The sequence below is a fragment of the Rhinatrema bivittatum genome, chromosome 4 (genome assembly GCF_901001135.1).
Source record: "Rhinatrema bivittatum chromosome 4, aRhiBiv1.1, whole genome shotgun sequence".
In the NCBI taxonomy this organism is placed as follows: domain Eukaryota; kingdom Metazoa; phylum Chordata; class Amphibia; order Gymnophiona; family Rhinatrematidae; genus Rhinatrema; species Rhinatrema bivittatum.
This window is the reverse complement of record NC_042618.1, coordinates 86,129,209-86,149,823: the sequence shown is the minus strand read 5'-3', so window position 1 is coordinate 86,149,823 and position 20,615 is coordinate 86,129,209. Positions and strand designations below refer to the sequence as shown.

At 41.7% G+C, this 20,615-nt stretch overlaps 1 protein-coding gene across 1 annotated transcript in view; it reads left to right on the top strand.

Annotated features, from left to right (window-relative positions):
• LOC115089351 (visual system homeobox 2-like) overlaps window positions 1-20,615 on the top strand; it is a 205,117-nt gene that overhangs the window by 60,406 nt on the left and 124,096 nt on the right. The window contains 1 exon segment of the mRNA XM_029597440.1: window positions 17,369-17,492. Within this exon segment, the coding sequence (XP_029453300.1) occupies window positions 17,369-17,492 (124 nt within the window).

Here is a 20,615-nt window from a genome sequence, read left to right as displayed (position 1 = left end):
AATGAGGTAGAGTGTGGCCTTTGGGCTCGTCTAAAAAATTGGTACATTACAATTTTATATTGGGTGGGGGAGTGTATGAGGAATGAAGGAGTATGTGTGTATATGGGTGTTTTAGCATATTGTTTCTGAATAGATATAATTCGTCCATGTTCTCTGGTATATCTGTGTTATAGAGATGTGTTGATTGAAAAATTCTCACTCAGGTTTTTGTATTTTGGACACGTATGTATTGAGATTGTACTGTCGATTAAAAGTGTATGTTTGATAATGTATTTATGAACAAAAAAGATAAAGTATGACATTTTATGATGTAAGTTCATGTCATTGAAGAAATTTTCTTACTCTATATTGAATACAATTGGGTAAAAAGTGTCTAGATTCCCTATATATATGTTCACTTGTAAAGGATTAGGGAATCTGTGTTCTCTCCATATCTGAGTACCATAGTATACTTGGATTTTCAGAAGGCTTTTGACAAAGTTCCTCATGAGAGGCTTCTAGGAAAAGTAAAAAGTCATGGGATAGGTGGCGATTTCCTTTTGTGGATTGCAAACTGGCTAAAAGACAGGAAACAGAGAGTAGGATTAAATGGACAATTTTCTCAGTGGAAGGGAGTGGACAGTGGAGTGCCTCAGCTGATCTGAATTGGGACCCTTACTTTTCAATATATTTATAAATGATCTGGAAAGAAATACGACGAGTGAGATAATCAAATTTGCAGATGACACAAAATTGTTCAGAGTAGTTAAATCACAAGCAGATTGTGATAAATTGCAGGAAGACCTTGTGAGAATGGAAAATTGGGCATCCAAATGGCAGATGAAATTTAATGTGGATAAGTGCAAGGTGAGGCATATAGGGAAAAATAACCCATGCTATAATTACACAATGTTGGGTTCCATATTAGGTGCTACAACCCAGGAAAGAGATCTAGGAGTCATAGTGGATAACACATTGAAATCGTCGGTTCAGTGTGCTGCGGCAGTCAAAAAAGCAAACAGAATGTTGGGAATTATTAGAAAGGGAATGGTGAATAAAACGGAAAATGTCATAATGCCTCTGTATCGCTCCATGGTGAGACCGCACCTTGAATACTGTGTACAATTCTGGTCGCCGCATCTCAAAAAAGATATAATTGCGATGGAGAAGGTACAGAGAAGGGCTACCAAAATGATAAGGGGAATGGAACAGCTCCCCTATGAGGAAAGACTAAAGAGGTTAGGACTTTTCAGCTTGGAGAAGAGACTGGCTGAGGGGGGGATATGATAGAGATGTTTAAAATCATGAGAGGTCTAGAACGGGTAGATGTGAATCGGTTATTTACTCTTTCGGATAGTAGAAAGACTAGGGGGCACTCCATGAAGTTAGCATGTGGCACATTTAAAACTAATCGGAGAAAGTTCTTTTTTACTCAACGCACAATTAAACTCTGGAATTTGTTGCCAGAGGATGTGATTAGTGCAGTTAGTATAGCTGTGTTTAAAAAAGGATTGGATAAGTTCTTGGAGGAGAAGTCAATTACCTGCTATTAATTAAGTTGACTTAGATATTAACCACCGCAACAGTAACATGGAATAGACTTAGTTTTTGGGTACTTGCCAGGTTCTTATGGCCTGGATTGGCCACTGTTGGAAACAGGATGCTGGGTTTGATGGACCCTTGGTCTAACCCAGTATGGCATGTTCTTATGTTCTTAGGCAATTCATTCATTTTGAACAAGTGTAGCCCTCCAGTGAAAGAAAGAGGTAAATGGGACCATCTCGACAGATGTTCTTTGAGATTTTTCAGCATGGGATGTATATTTGTGCGATAAATGTTTGTAATGTCTGAAGTGACCAACACTCCCAGGTATTTTATGTGTGCACCCACCCATCTGAGGGGAAACTTTTGTCCCCAAGCTGTAAGTAGTTTTCCAAACACTGGCATAGCTTCCGACTTTCCCCTGTTAATTTTTAGCCCTGAGAAGGATCCAAACTTAGTTTGGTGGTCTAATACATAAGGAAGAGATACAACTGGGTCTGTCAAAAAGATGAGCAGATCGTCTGCAAATGCCACAATTTTAAAGGTGTTGTCTATTTCAAGTCCTTTAATTGCAGCATCTTCAGTGATTACTCGTAATAATGGGTCTAATTATGGTATGTATAGAAGTGGTGACAGGGGGCAACCCCTGTCTGACCCCCTCCCCCCTGCTTTGGTGTAAAAAATGAAGTGATAGAGCCAGATGTTGGGTTTTGATAGAGGAGCCTTACATATTGCAATATATTGCCTGTGAATCCGTATCTGCTCAAAACTGAGAATAGATAAGGCTATGCCCCCCTATCAAAGGCCTTTTTCGAATCAAAACTGGCCGCCATTGATTCTATCTGATGAGATGAGCAATAGGCCATAGCTGTGGTAAGGCTTACAATATGAGAGCTAGCTGATCTACCTTTTACAAAACTGACTTGGTTATTCGAGATGAGATGTGCAAGTACTGTGCTAATTCTAGAGGCTAACACGTTAGCCAGCAGCTTAAAATCATAATTTAGTAGTGATATTGGGTGGTAGGACGCTGCTTGGGACAAGTCCTTTCCCGGCTTGGGCAGGACTGTAATGTGCGCTTTATTAAAATCAGGCGGGAAAGCTCCTATGTTCAAGCCAGCTTTAAAGAAATCACATAACGGTTCTGAAATTTGGGGTTGTAATATTTTAAAGTAATCATATGAGAACCCATCGGGTCCAGGGGCTTTGCCCACTTTACTATTCTTGATGACTTGGTTTAATTCCGACAGGGTAATCAATTGATTAAGCAACTCTAATTGTGGTTGTGTTAGTTTAGGGAGGGCTAGATTTTTAAAGAATTGGTCCTCTTCTGCTCCTCCCCCTATACGGTCCTCTGAGTATAAATGAGCATAGAACGACTGTAGAGTCTCCCTAATATCCGTTTCTTAGATAGACCAGGTTCCTTGAGGTGTTTTTAATTTATCTATATGGGTCCTGTTTCGTTGCGCTCTAATTAGATTAGCTAGTAATTTTCCAGTTTTGTTCCCAAATCGAAAAAAATTATGTTCTGCAAACTGACAGCTCTTCATGGCCCTTTGTTGTAAGTACCCCTGTAATTCCCCCAAAATGGTGTGATATATATGTGTCGTGGTTGTAGTCTGAGTGTGAATCATATGCTGTTTAGCTTGGTGTAACTCATTTTCTAAGTGTAAAATTTTAGAGTTCAGTTTTTTATTTCTGGCGTGTATGTAAGAGATGATTTCCCCTCGCATTATTTACTTGCTTGCTTCCCAAAATAAACCCAGGTCTGATTTAGTTGGCCATTCGTGTCGTTATAAAGTAACCATTTATCTTGAAGGAATTTCTGGAATTCTTTGCTATTTTTCAGGAATGCAGGGAATCGCCACCATTTGGTCTGCTGAGCTGGTGTTCCTAATTGTATGTCTGCCCATATTAATGCGTGGTCAGAAACGCACGCATGCCCTATATATGTATCTTTAACATATGGGAATAATGATTTGTCTCCAAGAATGTAGTCGATACGAGAGAATGTTTTGTGGGTTTTAGAGACATGAGTATAATCCTTCTCCTCAGGGTGTACATTCCTCCAGTAATCTAAAAGTTGCAGATGTTTACAAAATTTGGCTAGACCTTTGGGAGCATTTGTAACACTACTATCTCCCCTGAATGATGATCTATCTAAACGGGGGTCCAGGACTGTATTAAAATCTCCTGTTATTAGGAGCCAACCTTGCTTGTTTTTTAATATTTGACCGTTTACTGGTGGAAGAATGTAGGTGAAGGTGAATTGGGACCAGGGTGATTTCCTTACCATTTAGCTTGCCAGTAATTATGGCATATCTGCCAGCTGAGTCATTAATCTCTGATTGTAATTGAAAGTTAAGAGATCTATGAAGAAGAATTGCCACCCCTGCTTTTTTACCTTGCGTTGGAGAGAAATAAACTTGCCCCACCCAATCACGTCAAAGCTTTTTACTTTCAGCTGTTAAGTGAGCTTCTTGGCTGCAGGCGATGGCTATTTTATTTCTGCACAAATGTTGCAGCACTTTTGCTCGTTTGATTGGGGTACCTAGGCCGTTCACATTTAGACTAGCAAGTCTCACCGTATGAGGAGTCGTAGCCTTATCTTACTACACATCATAAATGTACAACAATAAATAGTAAGAACTGGCCTAAGAGCCCCCCAGCTCAGGCTCTCCAGCCATACATACATACATAATGTACATACATACATACATACATAATGTACATACATACATACATAATGCTGTAATCATGGTCCTGCACTTTATATCTAATATGTTCCGTAGAGCGAGTATACAGGATCCTACCCCCTCTTCCCTCCCTATTCCACCCAATCCCCCAAGAACACAGTACCAAAAGAAGTCCTTCCATGTTATCTAAGGAAGGGAAGTGTGTCACAAAAGAAGTCTGCCCGGACACCATCCATTCAAAATTGTCCTGGGTTATAGAGAAATCAATATGACTCACGACTGAAGAGACAGTGAAAGGGAAAAGGTAAGACAAGTAAAAAAAAGAATCATGAAGAATTACAGTTTTATTCCCCCTGATCTGTAAGTTCTGCAGTTCCTTAGATAATATGACATTGTTCATAAGACCCACTTACTAATAAAAGAAAAAAAGAAAAAGAAACAGCATCTTAGTGGACCAAACCTGTAGCTAAGACATCCGTTTATTGAATAAGAGAAGAGACAACTGAGGGGGGATATGATAGAGGTGTTTAAAATCATGAGAGGTCTAGAACGGGTAGATGTGAATTGGTTATTTACTTAAGAACATAAGAACATAAGAAAATGCCATACTGGGTCAGACCAAGGGTCCATCAAGCCCAGCATCCTGTTTCCAACAGAGGCCAATCCAGGCCATAAGAACCTGGCAAGTACCCAAAAACTAAGTCTATTCCATGTAACCATTGCTAATGGCAGTGGCTATTCTCTAAGTGAACTTAATAGCAGGTAATGGACTTCTCCTCCAAGAACTTATCCAATCCTTTTCTAAACACAGCTATATTAACTGCACGAACCACATTCTCTGGCAACAAATTCCAGAGTTTAATTGTGCGTTGAGTAAAAAAGAACTTTCTCCGATTAGTTTTAAATGTGCCCCATGCTAACTTCATGGAGTGTCCCCTAGTCTTTCTACTATCCGAAAGAGTAAATAACCGATTCACATCTACCCGTTCTAGACCTCTCATGATTTTAAACACCTCTATCATATCCCCCCTCAGTCGTCTCTTCTCCAAGCTGAAAAGTCCTAACCTCTTTAGTCTTTCCTCATAGGGGAGTTGTTCCATTCCCCTTATCATTTTGGTAGCCCTTCTCTGTACCTTCTCCATCGCAATTATATCTTTTTTGAGATGCGGCGACCAGAATTGTACACAGTATTCAAGGTGCGGTCTCACCATGGAGCGATACAGAGGCATTATGACATTTTCCGTTTTATTCATCATTCCTTTTCTAATAATTCCCAACATTCTGTTTGCTTTTTTGACTGCCGCAGCACACTGAACCGACGATTTCAATGTGTTATCCACTATGACACCTAGATCTCTTTCTTGGGTTGTAGCACCTAATATGGAACCCAACATTGTGTAATTATAGCATGGGTTATTTTTCCCTATATGCATCACCTTGCACTTATCCACATTAAATTTCATCTGCCATTTGGATGCCCAATTTTCCAGTCTCACAAGGTCTTCCTGCAATTTATCACAATCTGCTTGTGATTTAACTACTCTGAACAATTTTGTGTCATCTGCAAATTTGATTATCTCACTCGTCGTATTTCTTTCCAGATCATTTATAAATATATTGAACAGTAAGGGTCCCAATACAGATCCCTGAGGCACTCCACTGTCCACTCCCTTCCACTGAGAAAATTGCCCATTTAATCCTACTCTCTGTTTCCTGTCTTTTAGCCAGTTTGCAATCCACGAAAGGACATCGCCACCTATCCCATGACTTTTTACTTTTCCTAGAAGCCTCTCATGAGGAACTTTGTCAAACGCCTTCTGAAAATCCAAGTATACTATATCTACCGGTTCACCTTTATCCACATGTTTATTAACTCCTTCAAAAAAGTGAAGCAGATTTGTGAGGCAAGACTTACCCTGGGTAAAGCCATGCTGACTTTGTTCCATTAAACCATGTCTTTCTATATGTTCGGATAGTAGAAAGACTAGGGGGCACTCCATGAAGTTAGCATGGGGCACATTTAAAACTAATTGGAGAAAGTTCTTTTTTACTCAACGCACAATTAAACTCTGGAATTTGTTGCCAAAGGATGTGGTTAGTGCAGTTAGTATAGCTGTGTTTAAAAAAGGATTGGATAAGTTCTTGGAGGAGAAGTCCATTACCTGCTATTAAGTTCACTTAGGGGTAGATTTTTAAACAATGCGCGTTGGCGTACTTTTGTTGGCGCTCCAGGCGCCAACAAAAGTACGCGGGATTTTAGTAGATACGCGCGGAGCTGCGCGTATCCACTAAAATCCTGGATCGGCGCGTGCAAGGCTATGAATTCTGTATAGCCGGCGCGCGCCGAGCCGCGCTGCCTACCCCCGTTCCCTCCAAGGCCGCTCCGAAATCGGAGCGGCCTTGGAGGGAATCCTCTAACGCCCTCCCCTCCTCTTCCCCTCCCTTCCCCTATCTAACCCACCCGCCCGGCCCTGTCTACACCCCCCCCTTACCTTTCTCCAGGGATTTACGCCTCCCGGAGGGAGAAGTAAATCCCCACACGCCAGCGGGCCTCTTGCGCGCCGGGCCGCGACCTGGGGGCAGGTACGGAGGGCGCGGCCACGCCCCCGGACCACCCCGGGCCGTAGCCACGCCCCTGTATCCGCCCCCAAAACGCTGCCGACACGCCCCCGAAACGCCGCGACAACCGGGCCCGCCCCCCGACACGCCCCCCTCGGAGAACCCCGGGACTTACGCGAGTCCCGGGGCTTTGCGCGCGCCGGTAGGCCTATGTAAAATAGGCTCACCGGCTCGCAGGGCCCTGCTCGCCTAAATCCGCCCGGTTTTGGGCGGATTTAGGCGAGCAGGGCTCTGAAAATCCGCCCCTTAGAGAATAGCCACTGCCATTAGCAATGGTAACATGGAATAGACTTCGTTTTTGGGTACTTGCCAGGTTCTTATGGCCTGGATTGGCCACTGTTGGAAACAGGATGCTGGGCTTGATGGACCCTTGGTCTGACCCAGTATGGCATGTTCTTATGTTCTTAAGGACTGCAAAGTGTGTGTCCTCAGCCCCGATCAAGCCACTCCTCTGTGCCATCATAATTCTTCAACCCGATGTGATATGGCTTCATCTCCGATTGTGTAATGGCGATCATTCTTGCAAAATGGCATGTCCTCATTGCTATGATGGTCTGCGATTACGTCCATAATCCGTTGAGGCACCGCCGAATCCTCCCATATAACTAAATTATTTTGAAACCATGAACCAGGAAAAGTCAATTTTTTATTTTATTTTATTTTATTTTATTTAAAGTTTTTTGTATACCGACATTCGTTAAGAAAACATCACATCAGTTTCCATGGAACAAAAAGTAGCCAACGGGGCTTTACAATGAAACTGATTAGAGAACTGGGGGGGGGGATGCCACCACCTCATGAAATCTCAACCTGAATTCACCATCTGATTTAACTGACGTCAACACAAATTCTCTCCTGAAATCTCCACCTAATTAAACTGCCACACCACCCAAGGACACCACTACATAAAGACACCTTAACATAACATATCACTAAAAACCAATTGATCTCGTCCACTCTGTTTTCTCCCACCATCATCTCCGAATCATCACAGTCTAACATGGATCCAAAAATCAAACTAGATCCAATAACAGGTAATAGAAAAAGTGGTGACCTTTTGAACAACATAAACAAAAACCTTAACAAGATTGATACATTTCTATAACACACGACTAAGTCCACAAATTAAAAAAACTCAAAACTTGCATACTGTTCACCTTACTACTATTGAATGTTCAATCAATTAAAAAAAAATCCCACTTATCAAAGATATTATTGATGAACAACAACCTACAATATTCTGCATAACTGAAACATGGCTAAACGACAAGGACAATGTTCTCTTAAACCAATTATCTCATCCTAGCTATGATCTTTTCCATATACCAAGACAAAAAAGAAAAGATGGAGGCTTACTAATAATCTGCAAAAAAGAACTTAAATTAACATTAAAAAAAAATCAAAATTTACCCTCCATATGACGTAGCTATCTCAAAATCAAAACAAATTAATATTGGTTTGGCATATTCCACACCTGGCCTACTTCAAAAAGATTGCTCACCCATTATTGAACTTTTCACAAACGAATTTCATTCTCCAGAAACAACTATAATCTTAGGAGACTTTAATCTACACGTTAATGTTTCATCAAGATCTCCCTCTTGTGACTTCTTCCTTGATACAATGGAGGGCTTAGGATGGACTCAACACATCTCTGAAGCCACTCACAATGCGGCAACACAATTGATTTAATATTCGCAAATCCTAATTACTTCAATATATGCACTAAACACAAAACAATCCCATGGTCTGATCACCAGCTAATCATAGCTGATCTAAGATACAAAAAAACAATAACTAAAAACTCTGATATGAAAAACACCATAACATTCAGAAAGAAAATAAAAATTGAAATACTAACTAGTGCATTAGAGATCAAAATTAATGATTTAAACCTGAACAACTGCTATGATGCATTTGATTCATGGGAAAATATGATCAAAGAAATTGTAGACGAGTATAGCCCATTACAAAAGAAAATCTGAGAAAAATGGTATAATGATAAACTGAGTCTAAAAAAGTACTAAGAAAACTAGAAAAAAGTTGGCGAAAATACCCTACAGATGGATCACTAAGAAGATACAAATCTCACCTATCCCATTACTGCACTCTTACAAACAAATTAAAAAAAGAATATTACACAAACCAGATACATGGAGTAATTTTCCACTGAAAACTCTTGTTTGAGACAGTTAAGAGTCTAAAGACCCTTCTTCACATCATACAACGAACTTTAATTTTACAAAAACTTCATGTAATGATTATGCAATAGCACTAACAGAAAAAATCAAAATGCTGATTCAACAAATCATCTATTCCAATCCTCTGATAGCTTCAGAAGATCTATCGGCACAAGATAAATGGTCAACATTTGACAGAGTATTGAAAATGGAGATAAGCAAAATTATTGCAAAACTAAAACCTGCTACACATCCCCTTGAACCGCTTGCTAAAACAAGTAAGCCAGACAATAACCCTTACAATCACAAAACTAGTCAACCTTGCCCTTGCAGAAAGTTATATGCCCCAAAGTCTAAAACAAGCAATTATAAAACCAATTTTAAAAAACAAATCTGGAAGACCTGATGATTGGAATAACTACTGTCCAATCTCCAACTTACAAATCGGAAGCCGATCAATGATGCTGGAAGCAGAACAAATGGTAGTGATTGGTGTGTCAAGGGATTCTTTATTGGTATATTGCCCGACTCTGGCCGAGTTTCTCTCTCGCAGGAGCTGCCTCAAGGGCTACTGTACCAATGGTTACTCATCTTATGTAACACTTCAATGTTACAACATATAAATTGTGAATCCTTAGTGAATGATGTGCAGACAGTAGTTCCAAATTAAAATAACAAGATATATGGAGTTAATTTCTGAAAAATCTGTGTCACGTAATCGGCGAAACTCGGCCAGAGTCGGGCAATATACCAATAAAGAATCCCTTGTCACACCGATCACTACCGTTTTGTTCTGCTTCCAATCTCCAACTTAACCTTCATTGCGAAAATACTCAAAAGCAGTCCTTACCCAACTTGAAAATCATTTTGAAGACAATAAGACACTTTACCCTAACCAATTTGGATTCCGGAAAAATCACTCAGCTGAAACTCTTCTTCAATCCTTAACTGATCCTATATTATGAGGTTTTGACTCAAACGAATCATACTGCCTAGTCCTGAATGAGCTAACAGCTGCCTTCGACACTGTTGGCCATAACCTACTTTTCCAACAGTTGAAAAACATTGGAATTGATGGAAATGTACTAAAATGATTCACCTCTTTCCTCGCAGACAGATCATTCCAAGTAAAACTCAACAATTACTTGTCCGACACCTTCCAAAGCACAACTGGTGTACCACAAAGATCCGTTCTATCAGTAACATTATTTAATATCTACATGCTGCCCATATACAAATTACTAACTGATTTGGTTTAAACTTTTTCCTTTATGCGGATGATCTACAATTCCATATCCCCCTAACAAAATCTTTTGAAAATACAACATCTCTAATTTCTGAATATATGATTAAAATAAAAGAAAAATTAGCTCAATGGAAACTCTCAATGAACCCTCAAAAAAATGAAATAATTTGTTGAGCAGCAACCCACAAAAAACAATACCCCCAGGGATAGATCTCAGAAATTTCAAAGTAACACCTGTAACTCAAGTGAGAGATCTAGGAGTCCAAATTGATGAAAATTTAACAATGAAAATCCACATAAGCAAACTAATTAGATCTGGTTTTCACAAGCTTTGGATTTTGAGCCAATTAAAACCTCTACTAAACAAAAAGGGACGGATTTTCGGAGGATTTACGTGCGTATCCGGTCATACGTGCGCCGGGCCTATTTTCAAAAGGCGTAAAGCCCCGGGATGTGTGAAAGTCCCGGGGCTTGCAAAAAGGGGCGGGAAGGTCCGGGGGTGGAGCGAGGCATGGCCACAGGCCTCTGCACGGCTGCTCGGCCAGCGCGTGCAACTTATTTCAGCCCCAGAGCGGAAGTAAGTTTGGAAATAAAAGAAAAACAAAGAAAAAGGTAGGGGGGAGGGAACAGGGGAAGGTAGGGGAAGGGAAGGTGGGGGGGGGGGAGGGAACAGAGGAAGGTAGTGCGGCCCAATGGATGCCCACGTAGTTCGAGGGGGTATTTCATCGGGAGAGGAGTCATGTTGACTGGGAACCGTGGAGGAAGTTCAGGTTCCCTCGCCGGACTCAGATACATCGCTGTCCCCGATGGTGAGAGAGGCGCCTGCGAACCCTGCCACGCTCAGGAACCCGGAAGTGAATCTGGTAGCATCGCCTGCCGAAATTTCGGGCGGTCAGAGATACCAGGCAGGGAGTTCTTACCCGGGAGGAGAGAGTGTGGACGCCGTGCCAGTGGTGCACGATGAGTTGGCCAGAAGCTCAGCCATGGGAGAGCATTTGGGGATGATAATCAGAGATTCTTCTACTCCTTTAATGCCAAGTTCACGGCTTTCTCTTGTCAAACCTAACCAGGTAACTTTAGAATCACTGTGGGAAGCTATTGAAGGACTGGGGAATGTAATATCTAACCAGCTGAATCAAATGACCATGAAATTCACATACAGATGCTGGAAAATGCTACTAAAGTTTCTTCTCAGCAGATTGGCGAGGTTAAGACTATTGTGAGTTCTAATAAGTCTTTGCAGGATTCCCTTATCAAAGATAATACATTTTTGATGAGTAAGCTGGAGAACATCGAGAATGCCCTTAAAGGAAGGAATCTTCATTTTGTGATCTTTCCTAAGTGGTCATACATATCCCCAAAGGGTATGTTTAAAGGATATTTATTGGTAATTCTAAAAGTGACTGAGGAAACTATTCCACCATTGATACGGGCGTTTTACTTACCCCTTGTATAAAAGGGACGGGTTGGGGCAGTAAAGAGAGCTACCTCAGAGTCTGCAGAGGATCCTGGAGAGGAGTCAGTTACACCTGTCCTAAATATCTCCGAACTCCTGGAGACATCAGATTCAGCCCAAGCTGATAACGACTTTTGTATTGGAACCTGACAAAGATTGGGTATTGAAGCTTTTTTTCAGGCATCGTCTTGAATCTTTTCTGAATTTGCAGGTTAGGATTCTCCCTGATGTGTGCAAGATAACACAGAAAAAAAGGAAGCAATGTTTGCTCCTTAGACCTAAGGTCCTGCAAATAGGGGCCTATTTTCTTCTAAAATTCCCCTGCAAATGTTTTATTAAGTATAAAGAGGCTTCATATCTTTTCTATCTCCCATCACAATTAACACAATTTTTGAGTGATAAAAGGGTAACTCATAACAAAGACATCGGATAATGTAAAGTTCACCATTGTCTGCCTAAATGGCTGAGTATATCCTCTCTCTCTTATATTATACCCCTTTAGTGTATAATAAAGATATATAATAAGTGTATAATAAAGGGGTATAATATAAGATATATAATAAGTATATAATAAAGGGGTATAATATAAGATATATGATATATATTTTGTACTCTTAAACCTTATTTAACCATGTGTTACCGTTCCTCTTGCTTCGTTCCTGCTCTAAATTGTTGGGGTCCCCCCGACCCCCAGTTTCTCTTAGTTCTCCACATCCCCTCCCCCTGTTATTTGTAATTTCCACCTTTTTGTTATTATGTAAACCGATATGATGTGTACTTTAATGTCGGTATTAAAAAACTGTTAAATAAATAAATAAATAAATAAATAAATAAATAGTGTGGTGCTGAATTATTTCCTCTTTTCCTTTTTTCTTTATTGATGTTGTAGTGGAGGTTCTGGATTCCAAGTATTTTTGGACTTAATTTGATGAAGTGTTGTTTTTTTGTCCTTTGTTAATGAGAAACTTTCGGATTTGAGAATGTATACTTCGCTTCATATATATTTTCGTTATTCAAGATTGTTCTTGATATGTAATTTAATAAATGCATAAATAAAAAAAGAAGAGGTAGATTAGGAACTGAAAGCAGCGTCAAAAAATGGGCTTTTAGATGGGATTTAACTATGGCAAGGGAGGAAGCAAGATGCACCAATTTAGGGAGATTTTTCTAGGCATTTGGTGAAAGAAAGCACGAAGGCAGGATTTGGAAATGGAAGATAAGGGCACAGATATGAATGCCTGAGTGCTTAAGAAAGAGTGTAGGGCATGATGAGGAGCTGCAGCATGAAGACATTTGTACATGAGTGCAAGAAGCTTGAATTGTATGTGGAAGCAGATGGGGAACCAACAAAGTGACTTGAGAAGATGGGTTACATGATCATAACGATGAAAGCAGAAGAGGAACCACGCAGCCAACTTTTCAATAGATTGTAGTGGTGTGAGAAATAATTTGGTGGGACTCCTGTTAGAAGCAAGTTGCAGTCATTGAAGCAGTCGTTTTTGAAGGAGTTAATAAACATGTGGATAAAGGTGAACCGGTAGATGTAGTATACTTGGATTTTCAGAAGGCATTTGACAAAGTTCCTCATGAGAGGCTTCTAGGAAAAGTAAAAAGTCATGGGATAGGTGGCGATGTCCTTTCGTGGATTACAAACTGGCTAAAAGACAGGAAACAGAGAGTAGGATTAAATGGGCAATTTTCTCAGTGGAAGGGAGTGGGCAGCGGAGTGCCTCAGGGATCTGTATTGGGACCCGTACTTTTCAATATTTGTATTTGTATATGTTCTCTGTATTTGACTATGGAAATATTTTTTCCTGCTTTTTCTGTTTTATATAAACCGGTATGATTTGCATTTTAATGTAAGAATGTCGGTATATAAAAATTATAAATAAATAAATAAATAATATATTTATAAATGATCTGGAAAGAAATACGATGAGTGAGCTGATCGGTTATTTACTCTTTTAGATAATAGAAAGACTAGGGGGCACTCCATGAAGTTAGCATGGGGCACATTTAAAACTAATCGGAGAAAGTTCTTCTTCACTCAACGCACAATTAAACTCTGGAATTTGTTGCCAGAGGATGTGGTTAGTGCAGTTAGTATAGCTGTGTTTAAAAAAGATTGGATAAGTTCTTGGAGGAGAAGTCCATTACCTACTATTAATTAAGTTGACTTAGATAACAACCACTGCTATTACTAGCAACAGTAACATGGAATAGACCTAGTTTTTGGGTACTTGCCAGGTTCTTGTGGCCTGGTTTTGGCCTCTGTTGGAAACAGGATGCTGGGCTTGATGGACCCTTGGTCTGACCCACTATGGCATTTTCTTATGTTCTTATGTTCTAAGCAGGAGGTGATGAGAGAGTGGGTGAGGTTTTCCATGCTGTTTATGGAGAGTAAGAGACAGATTTTGGAGATGTTAGAGAGAAAGCGCCAACATGATTTTGCATTGCTTTAGATATGTGCAGAGAAGGAGAGACTGGAATCAACATCAACTCCAGGGATATGGGCTGAGGGGGACTGGGAGGATGGTAGTGTTATCCACAGGTTACAGAAAGGAGTGGGGGGGGGGGGGGGGAAGAGTTCTGTGTTGGCCATGTTGACTTTCATTTTTTTATTTTATTAAAATTTATTAAACACCCTACACAAACAAGGTCTGGGCGATTTACAAGAAACAGGCATAATATTAAAAGAAAAAAGAACACTTGACAGACAACTGTCATTAACAACAATCATTAAATTCCATAGAAACCATACAATTTCACGCATGTTCATACAAATTCCATCAAGATGTTACAAGATGGAGATGTACCATACATAATACCTCGGAGCAAAACTCAATCTAGATGTTACAAGATTGGAAATATACCATACATCATACCTTGGAGCGGAACTCAATCTGGGTGTCCCAGAATTGGAACTAAACTTCTGGCCTTCATAGAGTTATTACATTTTTCAAAAAATATTAAAAGCAGATGGAGTAGAAAATCTTTCAGCAGTCTTTTAAACTTTTTTACATTATCCAGAGAGCGTAATTCGAATGGAATAAGATTCCATAAGGATGAAGCAACAATTGAAAAGGATGTCTCTCTTGTGAAAAATAAACGTGCTTGTCGCACAGAGGGAACATCTAACAAATTTAATTGCGATGATCTAAGCCCTCTAGTAGGTTTATAGATCTGAAGCAATGCATTCGACCAATGAGAGGTATTTGCGTTAAGCAGTTTAAATATAATCATGATGATTTTAAATTCGATACGTTCAAACACACTTTCAGGACATCCAAGTGGCAATATCAGACAAAGAGGCTGAGATTTGGGCATGGATGCTGAATGAGAGCTCAAGAGCAGGGAAGTGGATCTGAGTCATGAACATAAAGGTGGTCCTGGAAACTATGAGAGAGGATGAGATTAGCAAGGGAATAAATGTAGAGAGAGAAGAGCAATGTTGTTGCTGCCTTGATCCCTTTCCTTCCTTTCTGGTTAAAGAAAGTTTAGATGTTCTGTTGAAAACTTTGTAATTGATTGTTAATGTTTATTTGCAATCAGAAATATTTCCAACAGCTTTGAAGGAAATTACTATTTGTCCTCTGATTAAGAAACCAGGTGTACATGCCTCTCAGTCTCAAACTTGCCTCATCTAGGAAAAACTTAATGAAAAGGCTGCTGCCTCTTAGCTTTCTTTGTGGTTAGAAGAATCTTGATGTTTGGATAATATTTAATCTGTATTTTGGAAGCACTTTAGTACTGAGACAACTTTGGTAACTCTAGTTGACAATTCTGGAAGAGAAGTTGGAAAAAGAGGTGGATTCGGTTGTGGTCGCTTTTCACCGAAGAGTGCCTTTCATACCCTTCATCGTGGTATTTTGTTGAGTCTATGGAAGACATCTGGAATTGTTGGTATTGCTTTTTCTTGGCTTGAATTTATTTTAGAAAACAATCATCCTTTTCTGATGGGAGGTACCCAAGGATCAATATTATCGCCACTTTATTTATGTCTAACCTTTATATAAATATATTAGGAAATTGAACTGGCAATTCAAGATTTATGTGGACAACCTTCAATTACATTGTGAACTGGCTCCTTCATGCCTTGATCAAGTGCGAAGACAGAATCAGGGATTGAGGGAAATCTTGCGGTGGTTGATGGTTCATAAGCTAAAAGCCAATCCTTCAAAAACAGGAGGTCTATAGATTAAGAAACCATCTTTGATTCTGAAACTGCCAGTGATACTATTAAAGGCATTACAATTCACTTACAACACAAAGTGTGGATTTTGGGCATAATATATGATTCACAGTTTAACTTCCAATCCTCAGTTTCAAACGTTGTACAATCCTTCACAATTTGTGAATGTATCTATCTGAAGAAGATGTGGCTGCTTTTCTCCATGCTATCACTGATTACTGTAATGCCTTTTCTGCAGGCATGACTAAAGCACTGATGCATAGATTGAAACTTCTTGAAAATACCGCCACTTGCATCGTCTCGGGGTCATAGTTCCCGGTTTCACTTGCTTTGGTTGCAGCTGTATTTTAAGATTCTTAGCTTAGTTTTTAAACACTTACCTGAATTGGCACCAAAGTATTTAGCAGAATGGTCTTCAGCTTTCTTTGCAAGAAAATTGGTGCCACGTTCCTCCAGTTGAGGTGAAGCTGAATGAGACAAGGGGGAAAAAACCTTCTCATATATGGAGCCAGTACTATGGAACTTGAAATCAAGTGAGATCTGAGCAATAACTGATTATTTGAGCTTTCACAAACATAGTAAAACATGTTTTTTTTATTTTAGCTTTTGAATAATGGAGATTAGAAATTCTAATGATTAGTTGATTGGTTTTATGTGATGTGCATCTATAATTTTACATTTTGTATTTTCTGTTAGTGTATGTGTTGTGTATGTTGCATTGACATGTTATTATGTATTTTATGTTTTTGTAACCTGCCTGGAGTCTTATATGAATTGGGCAGTATGTAAATAGAAGAATATATACAGTGAATAAATAAATAGTAGCGCTGAGGAACAGGCTTCCCCAGAGGTCACACTGAAAGTGCAGTGTGAAAGGGAAGAAAAGAACCAAGATGAGATGAGCCATGAAAACTGAGAACAGTGAAGTTGATATTTAGTGCTAACTTGGCTGAGATATTCAGTGGCACAGCCGCACCGTTGAATATACTTGGCTATCTTATAGCCGAATAAATCAGTGGTGTTGAAGGCCAGAGATAGGTCAAGAAGGATAAGGTCTGCAGTGGCCTTTGGCCTTAGCCATGAAATCATTGGGAAGTAGGATAAGGGCTAGAGGGGGTTTGAGAAGAGCTTGTACAACACGTTCAGGCAGTCTGGATGAAGAGGAGGGAGGCTGGAGAGTAGTTAGTAAGGCAGGTGGGGTCCCGTGAGGAGTAGTCTGGTCACAGTCTGCTTTCAGTGACGTGGGATGGGGTGAGGATGTGAGAGACGGAGGGAATTGGGGAATGTTGGAGTGGTAGGGGGTCAGAACAGGTGCCCTGCCCTCCCTCCGACCTCCAGTCACCCTTCTTCCTTTTCTGATCCCCAAGGGGGCGGGGTGCAGAAGCTTCTGGTGTTACTGAGACACCTCATCCATTACCCTGGAAGAACTGTATTAACAATGAGTTTTCATGCCCTCAGGACCATCTTCACGTCTTATCAGCTGGAAGAGTTGGAGAAAGCTTTCAATGAAGCTCATTACCCAGACGTTTATGCCAGGGAGATGCTGGCCATGAAAACGGAGCTGCCTGAGGACAGGATCCAGGTAAGCTGCACGATCGGTGTTGTAATGGCAGGATGGAAAGGGAATTGCTGCTCCTGAAGCTGGAAGGGTTTCTGTGTCCTGAAATGTGGCAGATGAAGGCTTTGATTCGGCTCTGCTTCCTCCATATTGATATGCTGTGCCCTTGTGACCACCCTGCCACTACCACCAGACCCTCCTCATTCACCATCACAGCCACCAGTCTTCACTGCACTGTTTTAGGTTCCCTAATAAGAAACAGGTTGAGTGTGAGGCATCTTTAGGGACAGATTTTGGGTTTTTTGCATATTTGTAAAATGGTGCAGCTTTTGTCCAAGGATTTAATTTTCTGCAATCTCTAGAAGGGAAAAGGATTTTCTTGGATAAGATGTTTGCTTCTCAGAAGCTTGAGGACCTTGAATCCTCGGGGGAAAGTGCCGGGTCCCTGGCTTCCTCCATCTCTGCCTCTCCCTGAGGGGCTCCTGACTCTCCACTGTGACCCAGCTGTTTGCCTATTACTGAGGTCACTCTCTCTTCCCTTAGTATAAGCTCAGAGGAATCCAGGGACTTTTATTTTATTATTGCTGAAACTTTTATACTTCATGCTGGAAAATGAAACCAATACAATGACTGGAAAGTTGATATCACAGTAAACCAAAGCGTTCTCCATGCTAGCTGGACTCTGTACAAAAGCACAGGCATGAAATATTAAAAAAAAAACATCTACTGATTGCAATTATATTACATTATATTACATTATATTAATGATGTTAGGTTAAATTGCAGTTATATATTTCTGACCATCCGGAGTCGCAGCTTTCCCCATTCTTAGGAGCACCAGAAGGCCTAGCGCATACTCTGTCATCAGCCAGCGCCACAGGGATGCTATAGGGAGGGGATAGTGCCTGGCCAGAACCTGAGAGGTGCTATAGGGAGGGGATAATGCCTGGCCAGAGCTGGAGGGATGCTATAGGGAGGGGATAGTGCCTGGCCAGAACCTGAGAGGTGCTATAGGGAGAGGAAAATGCCTGGCCAGAGCTGGAGAGATGCTATAGGGAGGGGATAATACCTGGCCTGGAGGGATGCTATAGGGAGGGGATAGTGCCTGGACAGAACCCGAGAGACGCCATAGGGAGGGGATAATTCCTGGCCAGAACCTGAGAGGTGCTATAGGGAGAGGATAATACCTGGCCAGAGCTGGAGGAATGCTAAAGGGAGGGGATAATGCCAGGCCAGAGCTGGAGGGATGCTATAGGGAGGGGATAATGCCTGGCCAGAACCTGAGAGGTGCTATAGGGAGAGGATAATGCCTGGCCAGAACCTGAGAGGTGCTATAGGGAGAGGATAATACCTGGCCAGAGCTGGAGGAATGCTATAGGGAGGGGATAATGCCAGGCCAGAGCTGGAGGGATGCTATAGGGAGGGGATAATGCCTGGCCAGAACCTGAGAGGTGCTATAGGGAGGGGATAATGCCTGGCCAGAACCTGAGAGGTGCTATAGGGAGAGGATAATGCCTGGCCAGAGCTGGAGGGATGCTATAGGGAGGGGATAATCCCTAGCTGGGTTATCAGTGAGGCATCACCTGCAATATTCTGTCCAGTTCTGGAGGCTGAACTCCACAAAGTCCAGAGGGGCAACCACATTAGTTCGGGGGCTGTGCACAAATGTTTTGTCTTTGTTAGGGTTTTTTCTTTTTTTTTCTGTTTAATTTCCTTTTATTTATTAAAATGAAAATAAATGAAACAAAGGACAATATTTAAATAATGAAAGTGTTTGGTCTGCAGCCAAACCTGCCCCTCTCCCCCCCCCCCCCCCCAAATCTGGTCCTCCCCTGATCCAGCCTAGGACCTTCTCATAGAACAATCCTACATCTTGTACATGGGGAGAGTGTGGCTGGCCACTTTGTATGGCAAAGATTTACAGTGCTGCAGGCTCCCCCTGCTGGTGCCTTCCTGTAGAACAATCCTGCCCTGCCACTGCTTCTCTTGTACATGGGGAGAGTGTGGCTGGCCACTTTGTATGGCAAAGATTTACAGTGTTGCAGGCTCCCCCTGCTGGTGCCTTCCTGTAGAACAATCCTGCCCTGCCACTGCTTCTCTTGTACATGGGGAGAGTGTGGCTGGCCACTTTGTATGGCAAAGATTTACAGTGCTGCAGGCTCCCCCTGCTGGTGCCTTCCTGTAGAACAATCCTGCCCTGCCACTGCTTCTCTTGTACACGGGGAGAGTGTGGCTGGCCACTTTGTATGGCAAAGATTTACAGTGCTGCAGGCTCCCCCTGCTGGTGCCTTCCTGTAGAACAATCCTGCCCTGCCACTGCTTCTCTTGTACATGGGGAGAGTGTGGCTGGCCACTTTGTATGGCAAAGATTTACAGTGCTGCAGGCTCCCCCTGCTGGTGCCTTCCTGTAGAACAATCCTGCCCTGCCACTGCTTCTCTTGTACATGGGGAGAGTGTGGCTGGTCACTTTGTATGTCAAAGAGTTACAGTGCTGCAGGCTCCCCCTGCTGGTGTCTTCCTGTAGAACAATCCTGCCCTGCCACTGCTTCTCTTGTACATGGGGAGAGTGTGGCTGGTCACTTTGTATGTCAAAGAGTTACAGTGCTGCAGGCTCCCCCTGCTGGTGTCTTCCTGTAGAACAATCCTGCCCTGCCACTGCTTCTCTTGTACATGGGGAGAGTGTGGCTGGTCACTTTGTATGTCAAAGAGTTACAGTGCTGCAGGCTCCCCCTGCTGGTGTCTTCCTGTAGAACAATCCTGCCCTGCCACTGCTTCTCTTGTACATGGGGAGAGTGTGGCTGGTCACTTTGTATGTCAAAGAGTTACAGTGCTGCAGGCTCCCCCTGCTGGTGCCTTCCTGTAGAACAATCCTGCCCTGCCACTGCTTCTCTTGTACATGGGGAGAGTGTGGCTGGCCACTTTGTATGGCAAAGATTTACAGTGTTGCAGGCTCCCCCTGCTGGTGCCTTCCTGTAGAACAATCCTGCCCTGCCACTGCTTCTCTTGTACATGGGGAGAGTGTGGCTGGCCACTTTGTATGGCAAAGATTTACAGTGTTGCAGGCTCCCCCTGCTGGTGCCTTCCTGTAGAACAATCCTGCCCTGCCACTGCTTCTCTTGTACATGGGGAGAGTGTGGCTGGTCACTT